Source organism: Acanthaster planci, linkage group LG06, assembly GCF_054643075.1.
Source record: "Acanthaster planci isolate LZ-2023a linkage group LG06, COTS_SCS, whole genome shotgun sequence".
NCBI classification, from domain to species: Eukaryota; Metazoa; Echinodermata; class Asteroidea; order Valvatida; family Acanthasteridae; genus Acanthaster; species Acanthaster planci.
This window is the reverse complement of record NC_141782.1, coordinates 15873571-15901291: the sequence shown is the minus strand read 5'-3', so window position 1 is coordinate 15901291 and position 27721 is coordinate 15873571. Positions and strand designations below refer to the sequence as shown.

The window sequence follows — 27721 nt, the reverse complement described above, 5'->3', positions numbered from 1 at the left end:
AGTCTGCCACAGGAAATGGAACTGGCGAAGATTCTGCACAAAATTGGTAAAATCATGTCAACAGTATTACGTAAGAATCTCACACCAATTCCATCTGGGCCGGGAGCCTTCCCAATGGCAGGGAACAAATAATCCTGTATATACTATCAGCAGAAAAGCAGAGACTGTCAATAGGGAAATCACAAGTGATTCAACAGGTATACAATTTGGTCCAGAAAAAAACAGAGGCAAAGTAGATATTAAAGGCAGAAGCTATCTCCTGTGGATAAGAAAGGAGGTTATCACCAAGTTTAAATGACAGTGGAGTAGGGGACCGTTTTCTGCTTCTAACAAAGGACCAGAATCTTTTTTATTGTCCTTAGAGAGAAATAAATTATCAACGTAAGTTTTGTAAACTTTGCGAGTAAGGGATTTTAAACGGTTGCGAACAGTCTTGTAGGTTTCACAGGCTGCTAGACCGGACATCGTGGCTCTTTTGAATAGACGGCGCTTTTGTCCACACAAGTGCTTTATTTCGGCATTAACCCAGGGGAAGTTCTTCTTTCTGGATTTTGCCAGTTTCACAGGCAGGGCATCTTTCAGAGCTGCATCAATAATGTCAAGAAAACCATCCCATGACTGGTTAATGTCAGTCTATTGATGAACAAATCCCAAGGAGCATATTTCAGTAAGCAGTTGAGGTGATCTACTGATGGCGGGTCATAGCTCAGGAGAAATTTCCTGAGAGCTGAAGGAAGAGGTATAGAGAACGGCTACAGTTGAGGGTTATTTGAGATACACTGCGTGCATGATCACTGCAGACAGGGTCCGCGCACTGTTTCTATGTGAGAAATGTGGTGCCGGGGAGTAATGCAGAACACGAGATCTATTTATGGAGCCGGTGGAGTTTGAATTAAGTACTCGGACGAGTAATGTCACTGACCAGCTGATAAGATAACTATACGTGACCTGTCACCACAAAATGAGCTGAAAGTCAGAATTTTCAAAAACTGAGATATTGGTATTTTTGAATCAGCAGAAAGAGAGCTTCCAATGGTATGTAGGCCTACGTGGAACACTCAGGGTAACGGTATAAGGTGACAATGTGTTATGGCATTATTCTGGTAGCTTTGCATCTTTGTTTCTGACTTTGTTTCAACATTTCTAACAAGGCACGAATAAAGCTATTGTATAAATTGCTGAGAAAATAACATTTGTTGGAACTAAATAGGAGACGGGTTACTCTTTCCAAGTATTTCTACAAAACCCCAAATTGACCTCCACTTCAATATGCCTTTGAACTCTCAAATAGGAAAGAGCGCGGGATGCAACTTTACTCCCATTTCGCTGTGACAGCTCACATATACCTGTTGCACAAAAGGTCACTTAACCTAGCATCCGAGTCGGGTCAATATTGATGCTACATGTAGGCCAATGTAAAATGGAAAAAAATTACATTACAAATTCCGCGTTTGGGCTGTCACAGAATTCCGAATTTCCATGATAGAGTGTCAAGTCATCTGTTCCAATCCATTTATAAAGGACATTAAATCATACTACATGTATGTAATTATAATGAAATTTCTATCATCTCCGTAACACAGTAAGCTGGGTGGCTCGCTGTCACGTAGCTTTCTAGTGGGGAGGGGGGCACAAGGGGGAACCAGCATCTTATTGGGACACTCGGGCGGCTGAGTGGTATGGTTTTTAGGGGGAAAGCTTTTTTTGTTCAATATCCATTCATCTGTTTTTTTAACTGGGAGCGCCTGCCTCGGGTGCAACGGGAATTTATGATGGTGACCTTGTTTGGTTAACATAAATTACTAATGTACGTACCATTTCCTCATCTGTGATTGTACACACGTTTAATATTAATCATTCCGTGGTCACGTCACGGTTTATCAAAATTATAGCGGCATTGTAATAAGCTGATTATGCAGAGTGCAAAGTCGGCTGATCGAGGTCACAGGCCAAAGAGTGATATTGCAACGTTACACAGCAAGCTGCGTGCAAGAATCGCACGATGCCAAAAATAGTCTTTGGAGTCATCGTCTCGTTGTGCACAGGTAGCACACTAGTAGTAGCAGGTAGTTCCCCGTGCTAATCATCAGCTGAAGAAGGTTGGCTGGAAAAATCCAAGGGGCATCATTTTTTCAGTGCAAAACCGCCGAGGTTGGTTGTAGTTCTTCCGAGCTAGCAGCTCATCGGGGATGACACAGCGGGGACAGACCCACAACAAACGCAGCCGCTCCTTCAGCAGAACCAGGGAGGCAGTGCACTCCGTCTAGCGAACAGCTTCAACAAGTGTCTCGAAAATTTCTACGAGATTATAAACGAAGATGTCAGATGGTAAGTCCTTTTTCCAGCCATTCGCGGTATAACATTATTGTGCTTGGTGTACGCATTCAGGAAAGAGAACACACCCTCCTTAATTTTGGACGGCTAAGTAAAACGATGTGGTGTTTCTGCTCCGGGATTTTAAGCCTGAAAGGGAGGAGCCTGGCCCCACACCTTTTAGGTGGCGGTGATATGTAAAGCAGGTGGATGTTTTTTTCTGGCCTGTGTAATCACCTATACCTCTAGTCTTTTTGTCTCGAGGAGTACCACCCCAGCACAAACTGGTTTGGAATATGCATCATAGTTACATATTTTGTGAGAAACAAACTTGTACCCACTTAACCAGTTATTCCTGGGGTCGTTTTTTTAGAGTGGCGGGGTGTTCTGCAATTACTCCAAAAAATTAATTAGGTTGCAAAAAAGAAAATTAATTTTTTCTTAGCCTTAGTGTTATTTAACATGCAGGTCAAAATAAACAGTGGAATAGCCACAGGGGGCAGGGGGGCATGTGTCCCCCCCCAAATTCCCAGTGCCCCCAGGTGCCCCTCCCCCACTGAAAAAAATGGATGAATGGATATTGAACAAGGCTAACAAAAGCTTGCCCCCCCCAAAAAAAAACCACACCACCGAAAGCTTTGGTGCCCCCCCTCCCACTAGTAAAATCCTAGCTCTGCCACTGAAGATGAAAAGAACTTTATAAAGAATGTCAGATATTGTTTTGAAATTCCTGTATTGTATGTTGTTCTGGTGTTCTGGCTTTTGACCTTATCACATTGTATCCTCTGGGCGACCTCAATTTGAATACAAAGGAGTTTATACACTGTTTGATTGATATTAGATTTAGTTGATAGAGAGCACAATTGACTTGAGGTTTTATCTTCAGGTCATGCTTGGTTTAATGTTGAGGTCACATAATGGATGTGAGTTGGACCTTTTCATGGTTGGGAGGGACATGATGTACATATGTGCATTTATGGTTATTATAAATGGAAATTGGAGGGTATTTCACATTATAAAAAAGTTTTAAATGTGTTGAAATTTAATATTTTTCAGCATTGATATTCATAAGAAAAAACAGTGATGCACTTAATCAGGCAGAACTTCAAGATATAGCTCAGAAAGTTGCCCTTTTTCTTTCTGTATGTATTAGTCAACCATAAAGGTGGCCTGCTTACAGGTCAGAAGCACAGATCTTTTGCACCACATTGTTATATCAGTTTAGAATTTATTTCATGACACTTAATGGAAAGCTCCATTGGTAAGTTAATGCAATTTTGCTGTGCTATCAGGCTTACAGACAGCTCTTGCCAATTGCAGTTTTTGTATGAAAACAAGAGATTGTCTGTTGTGGTGGCCCATTTTTGAATAGGCTGTGGACTTTGAAGAAACCAACAAGTCCAATGTTTTTGCTGCCCTTTTATAAGTGGCAAAAGTAGGCTGAGTAAACGAATTAAGTAGTTTCTTATCCTGCCCATGTCCTTTTCTTTCAGGAATTTTTTTTTTGTTTCCTTTTTTTAATTTTGCTAACTTTGCAACAAAGTTTGACCTTGTATTTGCTGTTTGCAAGTTTAAAACCTGTTAGATATGGTGAAAACAAACATGAACATAAGAGTCATGAAAAATCCATCTGCCATCTTGGAACAATCCACTGTCTTTAGAAAAGCCTTTTTAAAATCCTTTGAAAAAATTCTCGACAAGGAATTTTTTTTTGTTTTTACCTTGATATTAATTTCACATTCCCACTTGTAACAACAGAACTGAATGGCTCCAGTTCTCCAAAGAACATCAACGGTGATGACGCTCGAAGCCAAATGAAGCACTTCTGGCATGACCATTCCAAGGATGCCACTCTGGAGGAGATGATGTTGGACACCCAGGCTAGGACATTATGTGCTGAGGAGCAGCCTGAGATACTGTCTCTCCTGCCCTCTTTGGCCGGCAAGAGGATCCTGGAGCTTGGAGCTGGCATTGGGTAAGCAGACTTTCAAACATTGCGCACAATGAACTTAGTAGGGGTTAAAAGCTGTTTGACGTCACAAAACATTTGCAGCAAACTTCACTTGAATTGAAATGAGTTCGACTTTTTCAAATTGCAGTGGGAATACTAAAATCACTATTTAGTGATTGTGTTTGCTTTCAAACCAAGTAGGAACCTGCCTTAACTTTTGAGAATTAACTGCATCTTAACACATGCTCACCAGTTTGTTTGTTGGGATAATGACTGTAGACAAGTAAATAAACAACTGTTGGTGACCAAAAAGGTTGGTAAATTATTCATAATTTCTTGAGATCTTCAAGACAGGGATGTACATCAAATTAAAGCTTGGTTTGTTGCAGTTTCAATGTTGCATTTAATAGAACATTAAAGTCTCTTGTTTTTGTGTATTGTTTTGGTTTTTTTTCTTTTGCTGCAAAGTGCACAAATGTTTTGGAATTCCATTTTTTTTTCAATTGAAGACGGTTCACAGGATTACTGGCAGAGTCTGCCAAGCATGTGACAGCCATAGACTTCATGGAAACGTTCATCAACAAGAATCGGGAGCTCAACAGTTGCCACGACAACATCAAGTTTCTTCAGGCTGATGCCACCAAGCTGGATTTTGCTCCTGAAAGGTAAGTTTGTGGGAAAATAATCCATTGGGGAGAGGGTAGCAATCAGTTGATTTATTCTTGAAGGGTTTAAGTCCAAAACAGCCCTTTTAAAATTTGCCATTCAACAGTTCATCAGCTTTCCTGGACGGGAACAGATCCAGGTCTCACCTCATCAATATATCTATCTTCCAAACAACTGCATGCTTTTGACAATTTCTCTTCTTTCATACACCAAACATAAATACCAATCAAAGATAAATCATGTACTCATGGCAAGCCCCAAGCAATATTGCTGTGGCATACACAACAAATTAAGATTCTGTCAAATCTTTCTTCACAGATGATTGTTTTAAATGGAGTTTCTTTCATATCTCATTTGGCAATTTCTGTAAGAGGGTGTGATGAAATAAAGATTTCTTGTTTTCAACTGTGACAGCATTGGTGCCATCTTCAACAGTTGGCAGTTGTACAGCAATTTTAGTTTTGTAGATAATAATTTCAAATTGATTTTCCACCATCACTAAAATATTTGTACTCTGCCTCTCACTTTTTATTTGGCAATTTTTGGAAAGGTCACAATATGAATAGAATATTTCCTTTTCTTCATCAACTGGGATACATGTAGCTTTGATGTCATCTTTAGCAACTGGCTGATGATGTACTTGACAGATGATGAGGTTGTGAAACTGGCCCGTAAGTCACTGTGCTGGCTTGACCAAGATGGCTTTCTTTTCTTCAGAGAATCTTGCTTTCACCAATCCGGTATATATATTTTATATCTCTTTTGATTTGTTTCTTTGGGAGATTTTTTAGTCAGTAGGCCTGTGTTTGCTGAAACATACTCCTGTTTTTTTAATGAAGTTTTGACATTTTCGCTGCATAATTGCAGTACTGGACAAGAAACACAAATGGTACATTTTACCGACTTCAGGATTTTGTTTTGAAGAATAGCATTGATTTAGTTTAATGATACTAATGAAATACATTTCTAAGGCCGTTATCCACCAAGCTAGCTGTTCATGGTGCACAACATCAAAAATCAGTTAAAATTTTAAATAAAGGTAAATTTGATTAACAGAAATCAGCCACTGACAATGAGTACAAACTCATTAAACATAAAAACGTGAGGAGATTTAAATACAGAGAGTGAGACGACTGACGATTTCACGAGGGTAGATCATTCCAGAATTTGGGCTTGTCCTGCGAGAAAGACCAGTCTCCCCAAGAATGATTGGTACAGGGAACAGTTAGTTCAGTGACTAGATAATTAGAAGGAGAATCTTAAAGGCAATGTGATCAATGATGCAGGGGCCTCTATATCAAATCTCCGCAGGTAATAAGAAGCGTGATTTCAACCCAACTATATACCGCAAGCCGGCCCTCTACAATGCCATCTTCCAGGGCACAACGCAAGCAGACCCGACTCTCAACAACGACGAGAGGATCAGCATGGGGTTTGATCTTATCTTCAGCAGAAGTGTGCAGTCTTACATCAAGGTCAGTCTCCATCTATTTTTCTGCCAAGTTCATCTACTAACCTCTATCCTCCTATCAGATTTGTCAGGTTTGTTTTGCTGTTCCTAGATTCCCATATTTTTGGTTTCGGATTGTGGGTGGGTCTGTATGAATTGTGACGATCTTAGAATTAAAAAAGTGGTAACGTGGTGAACAGTGGCAGCTGAACAATTGCTAAATTGGGAGGGGTGTTAGTAGTGAGATCATGAGGCATCAGCCATTAATAGACTGATCCGTTAAGCCTTGCCCCTTTATAGGACTTGCCAAAACTGGGGGGGTGAAGAGCATGCCTCCAAGTCGAAAAATGGAACACGAGTGTCACTTGCCCCCACCCCATCCCCACCCCCTTTTGCTGCCAGTGTTGGTGAATGTTCAAGGTACCCATTCCCATTGCCATACTCTTATTTGATGGAATTTATGAATTTTGGTGGAAATTTTGAATAATAACAATCAACAGATTAGGTATTTTACTGTATATCCATTACATAATTTCCCAGAAATTCTTTTGGAAATTAGTTGAAACTTCAGACAGACTCAGAGGTTTCTTTACAGTTGATTTCCTCTGCAAATTGATCAATTTTCCCCCGTTAGACAACACCCAAGTCCAGGTAGATGTATTTTGTCTAGTGTCCATTCTGTCTTCCATCACAGCTTAAGAACAACCAGAACCAGTTCTGTTGGCTGATGCAGAAAGTGAAGCGAAACACGGCAGTCAACCACGGTTTCGAGACCTTCCAACAGTTCTTGGACAGCCAACAGTACACCCGGCAGGGAATTTTGAGATATGAGAAGATATTTGGAGATGGCTATGTCAGTACTGGGGGTTCTCAAACAACCAAGGTAGAAAAAAAATACACACATGAGTCACACCTTTTGGGAGAAATGGACTTTCTTTCCCACTTCCACTGGGTTTTGTCTTTCCCACACCCCCCCCCCAAGGGGAGAAATCAGGGGATTAATGGGAAAAGGTCTGTGAATTCAACTAATTATCTTACAGTTTCCCAGATTTTCCAAGGCAGATCACGAGATATAGATTTCCAAACAGTAATAACAGAGCCCTTGTTTGTTTGAAGTTGACCAAGTTTCAGGAAAGGAGAGGTGGAACTCCAAGCTGTATCTGTTACAGAATAAAGAAAGACCTTTTTGTAAAAATTGTAATTTAGACCTCCCACTGAAATTAAATCAGCAGGTGATGCAGTGCCTTATCTATCTTCTCCAGGGTAGTATCCTTTGTTACCATACATGGTGCATAGTTTTGACAGCGAGCTGAACTCTTCAATACTAATCCATTCGTCAACACTAGGTGCCCTGGTAGTTGCCCTTTTTTTGGCTGTTATCACCAGGTGTGCACACACGGATCAGCGCACAAGTCAAATATGCTAGCATATTGAACTGTTCCCTGGAACTATTTCCCTGGCAAATTACACACGCGCGCTGCACATGAACAGATGGCTGCACATGTACATGCTGCCTTTCCCTCATTCCTGGACTAAGGCCGTGTCCGAAACGGGCTTCCAGAGCTACGGCTAGGTCTATTGTCTACACGTCTCCATACATTTCTAATGGAGTGAACACCTAGACCTAGCTCCAGGCAAGAGATTCGGATGCAGCCTTAGTATGGTGAAACAATTATGACATGATTTATTTCAAATGGAGTTTGCCTTGGAAACTAGTCCTTCACCTCCCAATACCTTGAACTTGGGAAGCTAGGATCAACCATGAATCATGTTATTCTTGTATACTATGCCATTTATACCATGATAGTGATGAAGCAGATTTTTTTTCTGGTGTAAGCAAAGCCTCAATTGCTTTTGCTTCTCCCAAGAATTTACTTTACTTTTCGTGGGCTTTGCGTTCCATGTGCTGCAGGAGTTCTTACCAATGATCGGTCTGAAGCCAGGCCAGAGGGTCTTGGATGTTGGGGCTGGGATTGGAGGGGGAGATTTCTACATGGCAAAGGTCAGTTTAATGGTTAGAATGCAAGGCTGAAGCACAACATACTGTGCGCTTCACTTGGATCTTCATTATTCTGAAGCAGTGCATTACTTTTTCTGACTTACCATGTTTCTTTGTGAATGTGTGCTAGATGCTTATCTACTGCTTTTGTTTTCCATTTTTTTATAAATAGCAAAATTGTGTTAAGTATAAATCATGATAATCACTGCCATTTCGAAGAACTGATACTATGGACTAGCTGATTTGCAGGTTAATTACTTGACAGATTGCTATACTGTTAGAATGTTAGATTAGGAAACTTTCAACTAGAAATCTCTTTAGTGGAAAATTGAGCTATTGATCAATTGAATGAAATTCATTCCGAATCAATATCCCTCTAATAGAGTAAATTTTGAAATTAACAGAAAAGTTGGCAGATAATCAGGTCAAGTTTCTTGTACAGCAGTACTGTCAAATCAGATGACATATTCACAACCCTGTTCCTTAGCAAGTCAGTTTTTGGAGTGCTGATACTGGAAAACTACCATTTAAGCTCAGTAATTGCCAACCACCTGACCACATTTACTATCAGTCAGTAAGACCACATTTACTATCAGTCAGTAAAGGATTTCATTCCTCCTGAAATTCTACATCTTCTTGCACTGCCAAGGACTCAAAGAAAGATGGAAGTTTTTCCTCATCTTCTGTCCCTCCTTTTCTTGTTTGTCATGCAGTCGTATGGTGTGGAGGTTGTGGGAATGGATTTGTCCAGCAACATGATCGAGATTGCGATGGAGAGAGCCAGCGAACACAAAGACTTGAAGGTTGGTAGTCATGGCAACAGCTGAACAAAGAAACAGCATTGTTGTCAAGAGAGTAGGTTTGATGAAATGAAAAACCAAAAAATCAAAGCAAAACTTGTCAGGTCTCTGAGGTGACAGTGATTCAAAATAAGAAAAGCATTACAAATTCTCAAGGCTTTACTTTTGAGCTATAAGAAAGTATCGTATTCCAGATTCAACAGTTTTCAATAAATGAAATAAATTCCTGGGTTTGTGTATATTTGAGATGTTTTCAGTGGTCCTTATATTGGTATAAAATGCCTCTTCCTTTGCTAAGGAAATTATAGGAAGCTGCAGTGTAGTCCTCTCTGGCAGTCATTTACTGCCTTGTGGTCCACCCATTATACAAATGAGGGCCAATTAAGGCTTGGTGCTAGAAATCCTCAAGAGAAAAGAAAAGAGAATTTTTTCTTCGGATTGAGTGGATTGGGAAAGCGTGTGGACACTTTGGCCTCCAAGGATTATCCCTTGAGAATGGCAGGGGTGTCAGAAGTAGTGACATGAGAACTTCTGACAGCGATGAAAACTTCCATTACAATTTTTGTCGCCCAGGTACAGTTTGAGATTGCAGATGTGACCAAGCGCGACTACGAGGCGGAATCCTTTGATGTGGTGTATAGCAGGGATACCCTGTTACATATTAGTGACAAGGCCAGCCTCTTCCACAAATTCCTGGTAAACAAAAACAAACAAACTAAAAAAAGAGAGTGAGATTATTTTTTGCAATGCCTGAACTGATGGCGTATTCATTTCTGGCTTAAATGTGCCGTACAAGTGAAGTCCTGTTAATTTTTTTTTTCCGTTACATGGCAGAACAGTTGACCGTACCTCAGGAGAGATGGGCATGATCAATCAGTTTCCACTGAAAATAATTTGTACATCATCATGAATGTTACTGTATCAAATAACACGATTTTTTCAACCAGTTGTGTTTTGCAAATTACATGGTTGCACTGCACTCACAGTCTGACAGATATGTTTCCTGTTGATTGGATTCACAGACTTTGTGTTGTTGTTTTTTTATTTTAACCACAGACTTGGTTGAAGCCAGGAGGCAAACTGCTCATCTCGGACTACTGCTGTGGGGACTTGCCCCACACTGAAGCCTTCAGGAGCTACATTGCACAGCGAGGTTACACCCTGTACACCCCAAAGGCATATGGAAAGGTACCAAGCTAATAATTAGAGTCATTTAGGAATAAACGTTGTTTTCTTGAGATCCTTCAAGTAAGGTCTTTCGCCATTTTCACGAACAAATGGGCAACAGATTGCCCAAGGATATGCCATGCAATGTTCAACTCGAGGCACACATGCATTTTGATAAATGCACACCACCTTGGTCAAAGAACAACTTAATTGTGGGGGGGGTTTAAGGTTGGTGTAGTGGCTCTTTCCTCGCCTTCCACCACTGCAGCCCTGGTTTGAATCCCACCTAGGTCCGCATGTGGATTGGGAATAGTCCAGCTGATTCCCAGGAGTTTTTTTCCTGGAATATTTATCTCGGGTTTGCTCCCCACCTCTAAAACTGAACATGTCTTTGTCGTCTTTTCCCTTGTCGCTCAAAATCATCCTGTGACTGGCCCTGAATGCACTGTTTTATGAACAGAAATAAAATAAGTAATGGTTGCTATTTCCTGTCACCGATTCAGCCCCTAGGAAAAAGGGGTCACTATATCATGAACAGGACCAGCATTGTCACTTGTTGCCAGTCCCTCAGCAATTGGAGTAGCCCCCCCCTGTGGAAGAGGGCATCCCAGTCCTGCTTTGTACACAATCTCCAGCAGTGGGCACATTTCGAGGAAAAGCTTTATCCTATGAGTTCAGTTTTCCCCGTTGTGGTCTGTGAATGTTGTGGTCAGAGCCACAACCTTACAGAGTGTGCTAACAGATGTGCCCAGTTTGTGTTCAGAAATAAGAATGTTTCCGCCTCATTGCATTCCTTTGCATTTTAAGGTACATGTAACTACATGGGTTCCCAATTCTAATAAGAAAAAAGAAACAAAAGTGATATGTACGTTTCAAAACTTTCCAACCTTCCTAAACACAGTTCAGCATCACTGTACTGTATTAGTGTAGTTGTTTCTGGGTTTTAACATTCGATCTTATATTGTATTTTCAAATTTTTGTTTTTGAGCCATTTCTCTGTGAATCAGCAAGTTTTTTCACCGAATGAAATACCCATGCTATACAAGGATAAATAAATATTAAAAAAATAAATACAAAAGGCATAATTAAAAAAAAAACATCCTTTGAGAGAAGAAGTTGAATGGAAAGCTCACCTTGACTTGTTGAAGGGAAACTCTGAACAGAATTCTGAACCTCATGAGGAGTTGAAGCTGGGGGAGCGTAAAATGAGTCGGTTCGTTCTCTCTCAAACATGAATTAAAGGATAAAAATGTGATGAACTGGTTCTTTCTTACCAAAAGCTGAGAGGAGATAGCAACATGCGGTAATGAGTTCTGGACAGAGAGGTGTACCTTTGTCAGAGTTATGATTCCCTTGCCGTTTTGTCCCCTGATCAAGTTGCTGGAGGCGGCAGGCTTCATCAGCGTCAAGGCCGAGGACCGGACTGAGCAGTTCATGGAGATCTTAGAGGCGGAGAAGGCCAAAGTTGAGAAAGGGAGGGAGGCGTTTATCAAGGTATGGAGACAGGGGACAAGGGTCCCTCAACTTGCCCTGCCAAGAGCTGGTGATATGAAAGCATGCGTGGTCCAGGCGTAACATCTCCAACAGCAGCAGAAGCCATGAACTTACTGCTGCTTCACCAACCTACCAAATAGACCACTCTCCTTTCACCCACACTTTGCGTGGATGGCCAAAGTTTGCAGAAACATTTCTCACATGGGAACACTTTTTCCCAACTTACGAGTTACCCCCAAGAGTGCAAATAACCTGTTCATTCCAAAGTTAAAGTTTAATCCTTGAGGATGGATACAGAACCATGCTGGGCAGGCCACATCTAACATAAGGTGCCTTAACTTTTCAATTATTTTCTGAAGAAATGATCTTGAGACACTAAGGAATCATTCTTGGTCTACAGTACTACTCCTGTTTGTAGTCTGACAAAAAGAAGCGAGCTATGGCAAGACAATCTGAATATGTGTCAATTTGCAGAGCTCAGTTTTATGTTTTCTGAGGGAATGCTTTAGAATTGCCTCAGTTTGGTTGATATCACACGGCTACTTTGTGTACTTGTAGTTTCGGCGTTTTCGGTGGGGATAGATTTCACTTTTTGAAAGCAGGACTGTGAGGGCACTCTATAACCAAGGATTTGTCTGTCGATTGGTGTGTTGGCCTGCAGGAATTCAGTGAGGAGGACTTCCAGTATCTGGTGGACGGATGGACCAACAAGCTGACCCGGTCTAAGGCTGGCGACCAGAAGTGGGGGCTCTTCCTGGCGGAGAAGGCTGCAGTGTCGCCACCGCCCTTCCCCCAGGGAGGTTGCTCCAACGGGCACTTGTAGGCTCAGGCAAAGGGGGTAGACTCCAGAGGACATATGTACTTGATCGTGTGTTTGTATACGTGTTTGCTATCTGTAACCATTTAGTCATTTGGTTGTTTCATGAACCTGTATAGCACACACTGAGCTGATACACCCTGTCAAACGATAGCCTCCAGTGAAAGCTCATTTCCGTGGTTTATCTCTCTTAAAAAATGCATACAAACAATAAATACATGTTCAGAGATCTATCCTTATTCATTTCAAGTCACGTCACACATGATGGAATCAATGTAAAGAACAGCCGTTGAGATTTGACAATTCAGTTGATGTTTGAGGTTGAAGTGTAGCGAGCAAGATATCCATACTGTGTGCATTTGTAGCAGATAGCGAGTTACGTGTGGTGTCACATACAGGCTGTATGAGAACTGGTAGAGCTTCCAGAGCATGAAGCATATTCACTTGCTTGCAAAATCTTCCTAATGTTGTGATCTCTATCTAGTTATACATGTGTATGCAAAGTGGAAATGCTGTGTGGTATATGAGGTATATAAAACCCTTTAAAGCAGCTTTTGGTAAAACAATTATTTGGGTAAGGTTGTAACCATTCCGAGATATCTTTGTCCTTTTGCTTCGTCGTATTTATCAGCTGCTCTTCCTTGAAAGTCAATCAAAAGTATATTACTGACACATAAATATTGAAATACAGACATATTTAATTTTGTGCAGTTTCACGTTTAACTCTGTGTAAAGTTTACACGTGACCCCAAAACTGGAGTGCATTTAATTTTGCATCATATAATGGAAAGCTACATGTATTATCTTCTAAAGCAATTATTTGAGCATGGGGCCAATCAACAGTAATTTTGTAATTTTTCAGTTTATGTCCTCAACAGTTAAATTTTTCAAAAAGTAAAGTTACTGGCATTAGGTCTTTGCTGTGTTTATTCTGAAATGACCAAAATGTCGGACAAAAAAGCTTCTTTTAAGAAATGAACTCTCTGCAGTGGCTTGAACTAGGATTCAGAAAAACACTGTTACTCCCTATACATGTTAGGAGGTATGTTAATGACGTTAACTAGAGCAAGGGCACATTTCAGTGAATAGGTTGTAGCCATTCAGTATGTTAAGGGTCAGATTTTAGGCCACAGTACTTTAAGAGATGATTATAAATGTTGGGTTGGCAAAGCCAAGTATGGTATCAGGATTCGTTGAATTCAGAAATTTCCTTGACACAAACGTGAACACTTCATCTGTTTTTTTTTTCTAAGAACAGTTGGGTATTGCTCTCAACCAGATCAAATGTTATGTGCTGTGGCAACCACACTGAAACCTGTTACCACGATGTGGAAAGGTCACTTAATCCGTGGAGAAGTTTCAGAGAAATGACAACTTGTGGAAATGCTTTTGAATTGTTTCGCCCCTCATCTGTTTATTTCCTTTTTTCTGGGAGTGTAACTTGGTAATTGAATGAAAATAAATAATAAAAAGGCCTTGGCGGGTGAATCTATTAAAAATAAAGAGCTCTTCAGGTACACAGGACACTGTAAAACAGATGAATTATTGAGGTTTTTGTCTCTTATGATTGATGTCCCATAATACACCTGTTATACTGAAATACATAAGTTTACCAAGTGCCACCAAGAAATGCACTTGTTTTTGACAATTTTTCTGAAAAAATATGATGTAAGAATGTTGAAAAATCCATAACCCGGAACAGGAAAAATATCTCTGGTTACTGTTATTTTACGAGACGGCTGCGTTAGACTTGTACTTTTTCAAGGCCAAGAGAATACTATTTGGCCAATTAATTTGAAGAAGTGTGACTTTCTCCGACAGAAAAAACCCTGCACTCTGCTCCAAATGATATTCTGACACCATCGGATACCAGACTGTATGGCATGTACAGCCAGTGATGTTAAGTTCTCACAAGTTGTCTAAATATGATGCCGCATCAACTGAGATGAGGGCTGGTACTTGTGACCAGACTTGTGATTTGACTTGTGATGCAGAGGACCATGATCGTGACACATATTACAGCTTCAACTGACCAATGAACAGGCAAATATGTAACAGCAGTTGTTTTTTCCCCACACCCCAGCGAGCATGTGTCAAAATTTCTCCACTTTTTGCCGGTTAACATCGAGTCCAGTCACAGGCATTTTCATAAGACCAATCACAACTGACAGGATGAATAAAGACCGAGGAAGTCTTGTACCAGAGTCCATTTGAACATTTTGTGACATGACTTCTCACTGTATGGCCCATGATGGACTTGCAGGGACTTGCAAATGGACTCGACTACATAACTGCTTTTATTTACATCGTACATGTCATACCATTTTGTACATGCAGCACGGAGGTTTTTGCAGATACAAATTTCCGCTCTCGGCTGTGGCATAGTAGTGATTTCAATGCAAAAGTATGTAGCAGTACCAAAAAGGAGGTCAGTGTGCCCTTTAAGAAGTTTGGAAGATGTCTGGGTATGCCAACAGAGATCTTAGTTCAACAGAACCTGGGATCCATTAGAATTTCAAATCTAAAAGTTATGGCACTTTTGGATGGGAATTCCCAGAACGAGAGACCATTAAAATTGGGCCTTCCTGTTTGGTTTCGACCACACGGGTCCCTGAGCTTGGCAGAGGTGGTGATTGGGAGAACAAATCATTCAAGGACTTCTGCAAACTGTCTAGATATTGACAATTCTATCCAGACAGCACGTCTTGAATATCTGTTCGCAATCATGGAGTTTGAACACAGGAAAGGAACGACAGATTTATCTTGCAAAACATCTTTGACATTTTAAGCTCTATAAATCACAGGACTAGTTTCCCCTTCCTTTTTAATAAGACATTAAGTTGGAAAGAAGAGACAATGTTTTAATTTGTTGTTTTTGTTTCCAACTCCTAAAGAGCCTTTATCGGTTGTACGGATTGGTTTAAAATGACACACTCTGTTTTTTAACACACTTTATCACAAGAAATGGCTGGACAAAATACCAAATTTCAATCTCAACCTGAGAGAGAGCTGTGGTGAGTGGAACATGTAATAAGACTGTTCCATATTCCAACTGTGAGACAACAAAAATAACTAAGTCCCTGATTCTAAAATGTGCCATCCATGTCAATGGTTTTCTTCGCTTCCCGTCAAAGGTTTTCAAGACTCAAAAGTGCATAGATATTTTTTTTTTTCAGATTTCCGACACACTGACAGTTCTGGTAAATGTACATGTACGGCAAATAACTTCTCAATGATCAGTAAAAATCAATGCTGATAAACTCACCAATGTGAGAAAAAAACAAACAAGAGTTGAGTGCACACTGTCCAGTATTCACTTGTGGGAGTTAAAATGTTGCTACCATTTATGCAGAAAAAACTACAGAATGCTAAATTAAAAGTGCTAATAATACTTGCATTTTTAAGCCAACCACACATACTCAAGAAAAAATTATTCATTTCTTCAACCACCCATCTGATTGTAATCAGAAAGATTTACTGAATGCTGTCTCTTTATCCCATGATGTTTGTGTCTGTTTGTTGTGAATACGTCTTATGGCTTCTATTCCACAATATACAAGTATTTTGTTAACTTGCCAATCTCTACGGTCTGAGACTGAGGCCAAAACAAAGTCTTACTTTGGCACCAGAGTACAATTTCCCAGTTGAACATATAACACTCAGGGAGCAATGATTAAAAAACAAAGCCCTCAAAAAAAGATTACGATCAACGAACAGAGAAAATGCAAGAACAAAGCAAAACAGAACCAAAAAAAAGAACCGTCATAAACCAATATGTAGCAACCAACCTTTTCCTTTGAGCATTGAATTAATCAAAGACTAGATTTTTAAATTACAATTTCAAATTTACCAATACACGATGTAGTTGAAATTTCTAACATATTTTGCAAATATTAAGTCAACCCTATCTTTTCTCAACCCTCCAACTCACAACAATGTTGGCCTCGCATTTTTGACACCTCGTCATTACGTACCGCTACCACAGTGGTATGCAACCACACAATCTGTAGATCACTAGGCTAATACACGGCTGAGCAAGTGAGCATCCTCCATCTTGTGCCATCAGAGTCTTCTTGCTGTATGGCTTCTACATCCTCAAGAACTCCCCCCACCCCCCGAAGAGTCTCTGGTAAACCATGCCCACCTGCACAGTATAGGAACTATTCACACAGGAGGTGGAATATTTTGCCAGTGGACACTTTCAACCAGTGCTGTGTGTGCAGGTATATTAAAATCCCGCCACCGACTTGATTGGCACAGTACATCAGACTGGCCAAAACTTACACACGAGACGTAGCAGCAGGTGTTTACAATCTACTTTACTTTACAAAAAAAGTGCTTTCAAAAATCAAACCAGGCAGGTCCACAATGAATGATGTAGAACACAAAATACCCGAACAAAAACCCAGGACACACCAGCGAAGATGGAAAAAAGGGGAATTGGGGGAGGCAAAAAACCTTACTCAACCCAGGTTGACCTTTGGGTCAACTGGGGTCATGGATCAGGGTGCTGGTCCAATTTACAATTTGGAAGGGGAGGCGATGTCTTGTCTGGGATTCCGACTGGTTCCCGTGCCCCTACACAGGAGAAAAAACAAAGAAGAACAAAGAACCCAAAATCACTCCGAGAGGAAACCTGAGTTACAGAAAGCCAAAATACTTCAACATCGGGGTTATTTTATTTCGGACGTCAGTTGTAACTGTACAAGATTATTGTTCAAGCACATTAGGCTCTGTCAAAATAAATGGTTATTACTGTGATTTTGGGGGGTAAATGTCAGCTTTACACACTGTAACTCATATGTTAAAATTTGACATGTGTAACAAGTCATAATAACCGTACACACACCATATTGGCCACTTTAGTACTGGCGGAGTAGAGACTAAATAATTGAAGTATTTAAACAGCTTGGATGATTTGAAAGCATTTAAACATTCTAATAATCTGTCCACCTTTCCCAAACTGTTAATTACACGCAACTGCTGAGATGACACCCAGCCCAAACTTTGCTGAATTAGAAGGGTACATCCACATAATAACCTGCATGTACATGTATTTTCATTCGCATGTGGTTTTAATGCCACTTAGATCCTTTTGACCAGTCTACCTGTTAGTCGCTTTCACCGTTAAATAGTAAGTCCACTCTCAGTGTGAACTAACGACAGAAAGTTTGACCTGGAACGGTGAACTTTACAACACGTGCTGCACTCCTTTCCAGCTGCATTTTGTATTTTTTGTACGAGCACCTCTACCAGAGATACTACTGATATATATATATATTTCTAATTAAGTCTTTTGAATTTGGAAAGCATTAGTCTAACGACGAGCAACGTCATGCAGATTTGCAAGTATACAAGTAAGGGTGCGATGTGTGGTAAGCCTTGGGAAAGCAGAGTTAATGTGTATCAATAATCAAGATTCAGGGTTTCTGTCTTTCAGTTTCTTGGATCTTGGATCAATAATCAAGATTCAGGGTTTCTGTCTTTCAGTTTCTTGGATCCTTGGATCCTTGGATCAATAGTCATGATTCAGGGTTTCTGTCTTTCAGTTTCTTGGATCTTGGATCAATAATCAAGATTCAGGGTTTCTGTCTTTCAGTTTCTTGGATCCTTGGATCAATAATCAAGATTCAGGGTTTCTGTCTTTCAGTTTCTTGGATCCTTGGATCAATAGTCATGATTCAGGGTTTCTGTCTTTCAGTTTCTTGGATCTTGGATCAATAATCATGATTCAGGGTTTCTGTCTTTCAGTTTCTTGGATCCTTGGATCAATAATCAAGATTCAGGGTTTCTGTCTTTCAGTTTCTTGGATCCTTGGATCAATAATCAAGATTCAAGGTTTCTGTCTTTCAGTTTCTTGGATCTTGGATCAATAATCAAGATTCAGGGTTTCTGTCTTTCAGTTTCTTGGATCCTTGGATCAATAATCAAGATTCAGGGTTTCTGTCTTTCAGTTTCTTGGATCTTGGATCCTTGGATCAATAGTCATGATTCAGGGTTTCTGTCTTTCAGTTTCTTGGATCCTTGGATCAATAATCAAGATTCAGGGTTTCTGTCTTTCAGTTTCTTGGATCCTTGGATCAATAATCAAGATTCAAGGTTTCTGTCTTTCAGTTTCTTGGATCCTTGGATCAATAATCGAGATTCAGGGTTTCTGTCTTTCAGTTTCTTGGATCCTGCACACAGGCAGGCAATTTGGACTTTGAACCCCCCCCCATCAGGAAATTCCAAACTTTACCGGACTTTGTACAGTGTTGTCCAATTTTCAATGGCATGAGGATGAAGTGAAAAACAAGGAAATCAGCTGGTCCAAGGAAAAGTTGCATGCCTGTACGTAATGGTGGCTGCAACATGCAACTCTGAGAATTACGCATTCCAGCAGAGGGCTGGAGGAGCCGGAGCATGCATTTATCAGAAAAAACAAATATCTGTAATGAAAAATTTCCAAGGAATGAGTGCAGCCTTTTTCTCTTTTTTTTTTTGTAATTTTACTTGAGATTTCTACACACAAGTGCACTTATGGTATAATTTACAGGTGTAATTTGTACAAGATGTCCCATCAAATCAAAACACCACAAATGCTCTCTCTCAAAAAGCCAACCAACAGTCAGTGTTACAAATCTACACGGCAAATCAATGTTGCTTCTACAATCTATGAGACAAAAGATATGGTCCGAAAGTCCAAATTGGGAGTTAATTGTTAGCAAATCCAAGAGGGGAAGTCTGTGGCAGGACTCTACAGCTGACATGCCGAATGCTGCCCCCGGGACTAACAGCTACTTGTGTGCAAGCAGGTAGTTGAAAACAAGATTTAAAAAAAAAAAAGATGGCTTACAAAGTTTGATGAGAAATGAGGTTTGATAGAGGAAATATTTCACATCAACATAGCAGCAACTTGCCCCTGGGCCCAATTTCAGAGGTACGGTAACCAGCACTGTCATACCTCTGTCCCGAATACCACATTCAAGTGACTGGGAAATAAAAATGTATGTTACCCTCACCTCTGGACATTAAACATAAGCAATATCACATAATGACAACACAGACTAGTTCCAACCTAATAGTCAAAACCATAATGCAGGGACCAAACCAGATTATTCATTGGTACCTCTGTTTTTTTTCACTGTACAGTTGATAAACTATACAGTACCGAAGTGTGACGTCACTGTGAACCAGAAAGTGCAGTGCAAACGAATGGAGTACGCGCGCGTGTTGGTTCACGCGCTGGTTCTCGCGCTAATGCCTTTTACACACTAATTGTGCGCGTGACGTATTCACTTCGGTACTCTATGGCGGGAGCAGCCTACTGGCACTACAACACAAACAGCTTTTGGCGTGCTGCAATTTTTGTCAATGGCTAATCACATTTTGTAAGTAACTTAACATAATGACTGCTGAGCTTGAAGACATGTTCTCCTCCAATTGGTTTTGAAGAGGTATCAGTAAAGATACTGCTTTTGAGCAGGACACTAGAGACTAATAGGGACCAATACTGCAATGCAGAAAGTCCTGGCCTGTTGCATAACTGTCTGGGTAGTTCCAGACCTTCAGGTGAGGAAATGTTGCAAAGAATTCAAGACAGAGGTATTACAAAACAATCACTGACTGATGTGATGTGGGATATTATGTTTTCACACCTCAGGGGAACATAGCACCCTCAGAGCTGTGAGGCAGTTGGGTGTTAAAAACATCACATCCCACATCATAGCAGTCAATACATTTTAAAATGTCCCACATCACGGTAGTCGACAATACTTTTTTTTAAAGTCAAACCAACGAGTTGAAAACAAACAAGGTGAAACTACGTCCGTAAAACATGATTTAAATCGCTGCAGCGTTAACTTCAAACACTGTGACATGTAGCTTTCCTACTACTCCTGCTGGACATATGACTGCATGAAGTGGCATAAATGATGTCGCATTCCTTCTCACAAACACACGGCCATTCTACCCAGGACATGCTGCAACACTCAGCAAGATACTAGTAAACAACTCAACTACAACTCCCTCTACAGCATCAGTATTAAATGTCAGTGGCATGCAATCCACAGCTCAGTCTGCTATATTTGCTAGGGCGCCCTCAGGAGGCAAAGCACAAAAGTCAGTCATCACGTAACAGGCTGATAATCGACTTGGTATTAACTTAAGCTATATTGGCAAATTACACCTTTTTCGGTTGCCTAGTCTATAGCCTTTTTAAGTGTCAATGATTAAAGTACAAAATAAACATCAAATATTTTTCACAAACAAAACTTTAAACAAACAGGATGGGTTTCCCCCATACAAAATAGAAAATATATTCACCATTTTGTATAATTCCAATGAAAATAGTCTTTCTTTTATTTAACTTTTTTTTTAACACCAGATGTAGCTAGAAGCTACAATCACCACCAACTAATGGATAACCAATACATGCCTGAGAAATAACTGGGTCATTTCTAGCAAGACACCAATAGTTAATCAAAGGCAAAATGGGCACCAGACTCAAGTTTCTGGATGGTTTTGCAAAAGAGGTAGACAGACTCATGTACATGTACACCTATCTGCTGCTCAAGACACATCCTAATGACAACTTGTCTCTTTTCTCCCACTGACAGCCTCCTGTTCAGAAGGAATCCTCTCTGCTGGTTCACGATGCTTGTTTGCTTGGTAGGAACAGGGTTACCAGCCAAGATGCCGTGCAGCAGGCACACTACAGGGCTGGTACTCTGATTTCAGCTCAGTGTATAAGTTCCCTAGTAGCTCCATGAAGCTAGGCAATGGCTACAAATGTATTCCAAAGCATGGGCATCGCTGCCACATGCGTGTACCTTCAGAATGGCTGCAGTTGCCAACTTGAGAAGAGGCAAGAGAAAGGTCGCCAACAAATCTAACAAGTAAACACTTACACTGCACCACAATTTTTAAAAACGTTTTCAACTTCCAGTGGTTTCTGCAATGAATTGTGAGTTACAGTCATCAACCTGGGCATCACATGTGCAAAAAATAACACTTCTCAGACACGTTTGCTGTATGGACTTACTTTTCAGAGATCAATGGCCCCTAAAGGTTATCTCGACTGCACCAGACAGGGTTTAGGTTGAATTCTAAGCCCTCCCCAAAAGTCTTAACAATACTGAAGAGACGGTGTTGCCTCAGTGGGCACACCCAAAAATTCAATAATATAATCGTGCTGCTTGCAGGGATCTGAATCCTGAGGTACAAGATGGCCTGCAAACTTCAGACTCTGTTCTCATGGATTTTAGGAAACCATTTATTTTCCCCATTAATTCCTGCTTTTGTACATCAAAGGAGCCTGCACGCTCCAGTAACAAGCTAGTACTTTTCTTTTAAAAAAATTATTTACATAATCATTTACAGATTAGGTTAACATACAGAAGCATATCCTGTGGGTGGTATAATAAGAAAAGAATATACGTATACCTTTGGAAAATATTGATCAAATTGTATGTACATGATTTTTGTGGTTTGGATATCTGCCTTGACTGTGCAAGTAGCTAACATCAAGGTGAATGTGCAAGAGGTTTTTTTCACATCTTTGTTTAAGGGACCTGCAATTCACTGCAGAAAGGCCAAGATTTGTTATATGTCATTCACTTTTCTTCATACATGTAGCTATCCCAATGCTCACTTTGGACACAATCCTTCTTTGTTGTGTTTTTTTTACAGATATGTAGTTTTTTCAGGCCTTGGCCTTAGCACTAGACTGGCATACAGTCTCATAAAACTGCTGCTGGCTAGTAAAATGGACTCTAACTTGCGCCGGCTGACTGGTAAAGAAACCCCAACTTGAAACTGTCATTTGTCTTATTTGTAAAGAATAAACAAAGTTTACAACCATAAGTTTGATTGTACGGGCTACTGAATCTTCCACTCTAAGTTTTAAAATTGAATAGCATGACTCTGCAGTTTAATGACTGAAAAAAGTACAGTTGAAACAAGCCGGTCAAAGTAAGTTTTGCTAAACAATATCCAGTCAGCCTTTGAAATTCTTGCAGGTTGGTGAAAATAAGTTAACTTGCCAGGCAAGATAGTTCAAATAAAGCGTAAGGTCACGGCCCGCCTATTTAAAAAGAAAATTAATATTTCTGGCAAATAGACTGTTTGAAATCATCGTATCATGCACCCTCCCTCCCCATGGAAAGTTTGAAATGTACACAGCCTATGTACAAGTCACAGTTCATTGGCTTTCAGTGCCTCTCTGAAAAAAGGGCTCCCTTGAATTTTCATCCGAGTTACAGCACTGGTTGCAAGGCTATAAAAAAAACATGCAGGACAAGCAGGTGCTCCTTTTGTTGCCGAGGGTTACAACGTGTCTCTAAATAAAAGTGACATACAGTACATATACGTCAGAATCGCTGGTGAAAACCTTTTGGAAAGGAACTTGTGCCTTTCAATTACAAGCACATAGAGTAGATTCTTGGATATGACCAGCAACCCTCCTTCCCATCCCATCTTCAATAATTCCCCGGGGAAACAGCCGGTGGCTCGTTGGCTGCAAGAGGAGGGACTGCCCCACCGCCGCTAAACCAGCGGTACAACAGCAGGGCGCACACCCCGAGCCCCAGCCCTAGCCCCAGGCCCAGGTAGCGGAACAGCGCCCTGTGCTTGTGCCACCACTCGCTCTTCTTCTGCTTACTTCGGATCTCGCTGACCTTCTCCTGCAGGCTGCGCTTCTTCTCCTCTCGCCGCCGCCGCCGCAGCTCCATCTCGCTGTGGGGGAGAGCAATCACAACCAAAAAAAAACAGAAGTTGCCACTGGCCACCAATGTTCCTGACTCTTCCCGTTCTTACATACTGCGTGTATGTCCTGGCGCATGCTTCCAATGCACCTGCGGCATACCTCATGCTAAATTCACACTGGGCACCATACTTCTGAAATTGCCAGTCCCCGTGCATACTGATGTAACTTTCATGCACTAGCCCATATTAGTGAACCCCACGTGACAGTGTTCAAGCCAACAAGGATAACGAACCTGCAAGAAGTGTGTTATAAAAAACTGTGTTGTCCTTTAAAAGTGTAGCGATCCGCTGCATGGGTCTATGTACATAATACCAATGATCTTTCTTTGTAAGGATTCCTTTTACTCTCTCTGGCACACATCAAGTAACTTTCAATAAAATCTGTAGTTGATGTTTCAGACAACTGATTTTTGTAAACACATACGAGCACCACTCTATAGCCCCTGTAACATATACATGTATGCATATCTGTTTAGAAATCTTTCCGACAACACGTATGACGGCGTCAGTCATGTTGGACCTCTTTGGGCTCTGGATCGCAATAAGTGATTCCAGGACTGGTTTGCGCTATCCATTAGGCGGGTTCTGGTGTCAGTGAATCAACGACAGATCACCGATTGCAATTTGGATCTGCTTGGAACAAAGCCGTTACAAATGCACAAACAACATCCTTCTCTTTCACGCGCTTTAAACTCCACCAGAACTTTTCCATGGTTTTCGCAAGAAGGAAGGGAAGGCACAGCTCAGCTTCAGTGGCGTATCCAGGTCTTGGGTCCAGGTCAGACAAAATGGATATTTGTCTAAAAACTGACTGTTCAATTGTTGTTATCCATTAAAGAATATGCATCACAACCCTCCCCCCCCTAATTTTTTTTAATCAATTGCCAACATGTTAGGGGAGAGGGTAAAACTTGGCTTTGCAAACTGACAAACCTAATCTAAAACAGGCACTGATCTTTACTGAAATGAAAATTGTTCAAAATCACCATTAAAACAAATTTAATAGAAAACAAGTCAAAAGTAATATATATTCTCTGGACCAAAATTTCAATTAAATTAGTGGGATTAACCAAGAGGACAGACTAAAAAAAATGGGAAAAAAATACACATATGAAATTTAGAAAAAATTCTCCATAACACACTTCACATGAACATGTGCATCACGAGTATGTGGAAAGAAACCGTATTGCACATGTGTAATAAATATAACCTGTATAACAAGGTGCGAACAAAATTTCAAGCCCTCCAATGCTAAAATGTCACTTGTAAGACCTGTTGACATTTCCAACACACAATAAGCCCATACAATTTCACAAACAGGTTCAGCAAACCACGGCATTATTACGGTTGGTTTCTGCAAATTAATCTTTCACGTTACCTGGCCACCAACAAATGTCCAACAAAAAAAAAGAGAGACTTGGCCTTCAGGTTTTTAACCCAGAGAGAAATCATTTCTAATAGAGAAACTGTTTGTGAGATAGCTGTTTTTCTTTTCGCAAATTGACAGTGGCTGTTAAATGTCAGGGGAAAAATGCCGACTGAGCAAGGGTAAAGCATAATTTCATTGACAAGACAACATGTAAAAATAGGACTCCATGCAATGAGTGGATTCCCAGAACAACACAAAGCATACACAAAGGAGACAACTTTGTCCTGCCATGAGATGTTTTAGATGTTTAATTCAGGGGCAATTCAATGCCAAAGTGGAAATTGGTGATGCTTTGACCAACCTCATTACAGTTTATAATTCATATGCTTAAAGAAATTTAACACTAAAATTCAAGTCAAAATAATTGGCGGTGCCTACTACTGTTTAATTCCATCTTCTTTTCTGAAAAACTCATTACTGTGCATGAACTACAAATGAGGATTTCCAATTTCCATTTTCACATGAAACTGCCGTCAGGCCTCTGTGAGAATCTTTAATATTGCTCACCTTGTACCGGGGTTGCCGTCGTGGTCATGTGACTTGACGTCATTGGTGTCATCCTGCCTGGCTGTCTTCACGTCACTGCCATCCTGCTCCTCTGGTGAGTGCGGACGCTTTAACTTCCTCGGTAGCGGGGGCGGAGCTTCTTCTTCTCCCTCCTGGTTCAAACAGTGTTAAAAGAGCCCTCTATTGAAACATTCAGTCTGTGGCCGCGAATCAGGGAAGGCAGAAACTAAGGTTATGTATTAGGAGCTAGTTTCAATTCAATTCCATCATTAACTTTTCGGAACCCAACACACAAGAGGGTCCTACACTCTGTTAGAAAGACTTACCAGAGTTTCAGAAGGGTTTTCATTGAGAAAAATTGAAAATCAACTCAGACTGGTCTCTAAACCTTTTGATTTGGGCGGATGTTTTCCAAAAGGTTCCATTCTCCAATCTCAGAAATAAAAACAGCCTTTGCACTGGAGGGGCCTAGTAACACTATCAAAGTACATGTACCGGTATTTATAAGTGTACATTATATCTGTCATTCAAAGTCACCAATATAGTATCATTATCCATGCTCATTTAGCTGCATGTAGATTCACATATTTCACTGGAGAATGCTATACAGTGCCTCATGTTACGCATAAGTGAAACTGTTGTACACGTGTATTGCAGCAAATGGAGACACGAAAGTGCTGTATCATTTGGTAGTTTTAGGTATGATTAAGTGCCCATGAGTAATAAATACTGTTTTTCTGGACCATAAATACGAAAAGCTGCAGTATATTCTCAAAATGATGGAATAGCCAGCAAATGCTGGAACTCTGGTATTCCTGATCTGAGTGAGGGAACACAAGGGAAATGGCGCGCAATAATTGGGTTCTTTCCATTCTCCCCAATGAAAGCATAGTTAGTGCCACAAGTCCACAATGTCTGACGTCACTGCCAAGAGAGAGTTACCACAAAACACTTAAAGCCATGCCCACCACAGACATGGCTTCCCCCCCCCTCTTCCCACACTCACTTCACGAGCTAAGGACACTAGGCCCCTCCCGTCTAGAATGGCCCGGGCTCCAGCCAGGATGGCCAGGTAGCTGAACCGTAGCTGGTCATGGGTCTGAATCAGGCCCATTCGGCACCGCCGCATGTCCAACAGGATCTCCTCCACGCTGACGCCGTCCAAATGGCCTGCTTTCTCTATCTGTGAAAGAGCCAACAGACTTCTCAGTTTTAAGAATCCTGTTCGTGCTCCTGTGCAAATATTACTGAGGAATTAGACAGGTGTAGCTTGAATGCTACTGCAGCTATGCACCCAGCACACAAGTAACCACCTTATGGGGTTCGCTTGTCTGTGGACGAGAATCAGTCATGTACACTCCATGCCGCACCCACATATGTCAAGTCCCCAAATGCAGTACTAAAGGAAACAAAACCAAACAAGCACAAGGGTGTTTCCAATGGTGTGGTTCAAACTACTTTAAGGTCACAGTTGCTTTATTATGCGAGGCACACTGATGGAGTGGCTAAGCTCAGCAGAGAGCTTTGTTTGTTTGTACAATATATTTGGTTTTAAGAATGTTCTAATTACCAAGGTCAGTTCTAAATATAGGGGTGCCTCTCTCTTGTACCTGGCTTTTGAATTTGGATGCTCTTGGGCTCCATAAGCATGTGGCATACACAAAAACTTTGAAGATCTACATTTTAAAATATTAATTTGACTTCCTGTCCCAAAGGTTGAAAGCTAACAGCATAAAGGGAAATGTTCATACAAGGCTGTAGGCTCTAGAAATCCTTTAGGAGACTGTTCGCCAGCACCCTTGTCACATAAATTATACATGAATCAGTGAATTATTACAACCCAGATTACCAGCATTAATTGCCTGCTTGTAACTACACTACCGATACCTTACAGGCTAAGATCTATAACCAAGCAAATATCTGAAACTGACGATCAACGACACCAGACTCAGAACGGCCACCAACTTCACAAGACTCACCAGCACTAAACATGTGTCCACCAGGCAGAACGTGCCCGACCTTCCAATCCCCGCACTGCAGTGAATGACCGGGGGACCCACGTCCTCTGCCAATGACCCTGTCTGCCGCACATGATGGAGAAACTTCAGGAATGCCTCAGGGGACTTGGGCACGCCAAAATCCGGCCACTTGGTGTAGTGGAGGTGGAGGACCTCATTTGACTCGTTTGTCTGAAAACAAAAAGGGAAATGAACAAAAAACCTGATTTATTAGTTTCAATGCCAGTAAGACGAACGAGCCAAACGCCACTAGCTTGCTGAGCAAAACTACCGACAAATCTCGCCTCTTATGCCATCGTTCCCGTTAAGTTCTTTTGCCAAGGCTGAGATGCCTTTGGACGTCCTGTTAGAAAAATAGCGGGAAAAT

General features: G+C 40.9%; 2 protein-coding genes across 4 annotated transcripts in view; one reads left to right on the top strand and one right to left on the bottom strand.

Moving 5' to 3' along the window:
• The first annotated feature begins 2013 nt into the window (after nucleotides 1–2013).
• LOC110983059 (uncharacterized) lies at nucleotides 2014–14132 on the top strand. Its single transcript, XM_022241967.2, has 12 exons — nucleotides 2014–2328; nucleotides 4072–4288; nucleotides 4774–4929; nucleotides 5534–5670; nucleotides 6242–6405; nucleotides 7075–7263; nucleotides 8293–8382; nucleotides 9093–9182; nucleotides 9753–9875; nucleotides 10236–10367; nucleotides 11724–11840; nucleotides 12502–14132. The coding sequence occupies exons 1-12, from the start codon at nucleotides 2319–2321 to the stop codon at nucleotides 12661–12663; spliced, it is 1587 nt and encodes a 528-aa protein (XP_022097659.2). The 5' UTR covers nucleotides 2014–2318; the 3' UTR covers nucleotides 12664–14132.
• Nucleotides 14133–15751: 1619 nt separating this feature from the next.
• The window catches only part of LOC110983060 (tyrosine-protein phosphatase non-receptor type 1-like), a 34893-nt gene continuing 22923 nt past the window's right edge, over nucleotides 15752–27721 (bottom strand). Inside the window, exons 6-10 of one of the 3 annotated variants that reach the window (XM_022241969.2) lie at nucleotides 27316–27525; nucleotides 26343–26519; nucleotides 25337–25488; nucleotides 23297–23370; nucleotides 15752–17235 (exon numbers count right to left, since the gene is read on the bottom strand). In XM_022241969.2, coding sequence (XP_022097661.2) covers nucleotides 17153–17235; nucleotides 23297–23370; nucleotides 25337–25488; nucleotides 26343–26519; nucleotides 27316–27525 — 696 coding nt within the window. In that variant the 3' untranslated portion in view covers nucleotides 15752–17152. Of the gene's footprint in view, nucleotides 23371–25336; nucleotides 25489–26342; nucleotides 26520–27315; nucleotides 27526–27721 lie in introns of all 3 variants that reach the window. The other 2 variants (XM_022241968.2, XM_022241970.2) reach the window with 2 other exon arrangements.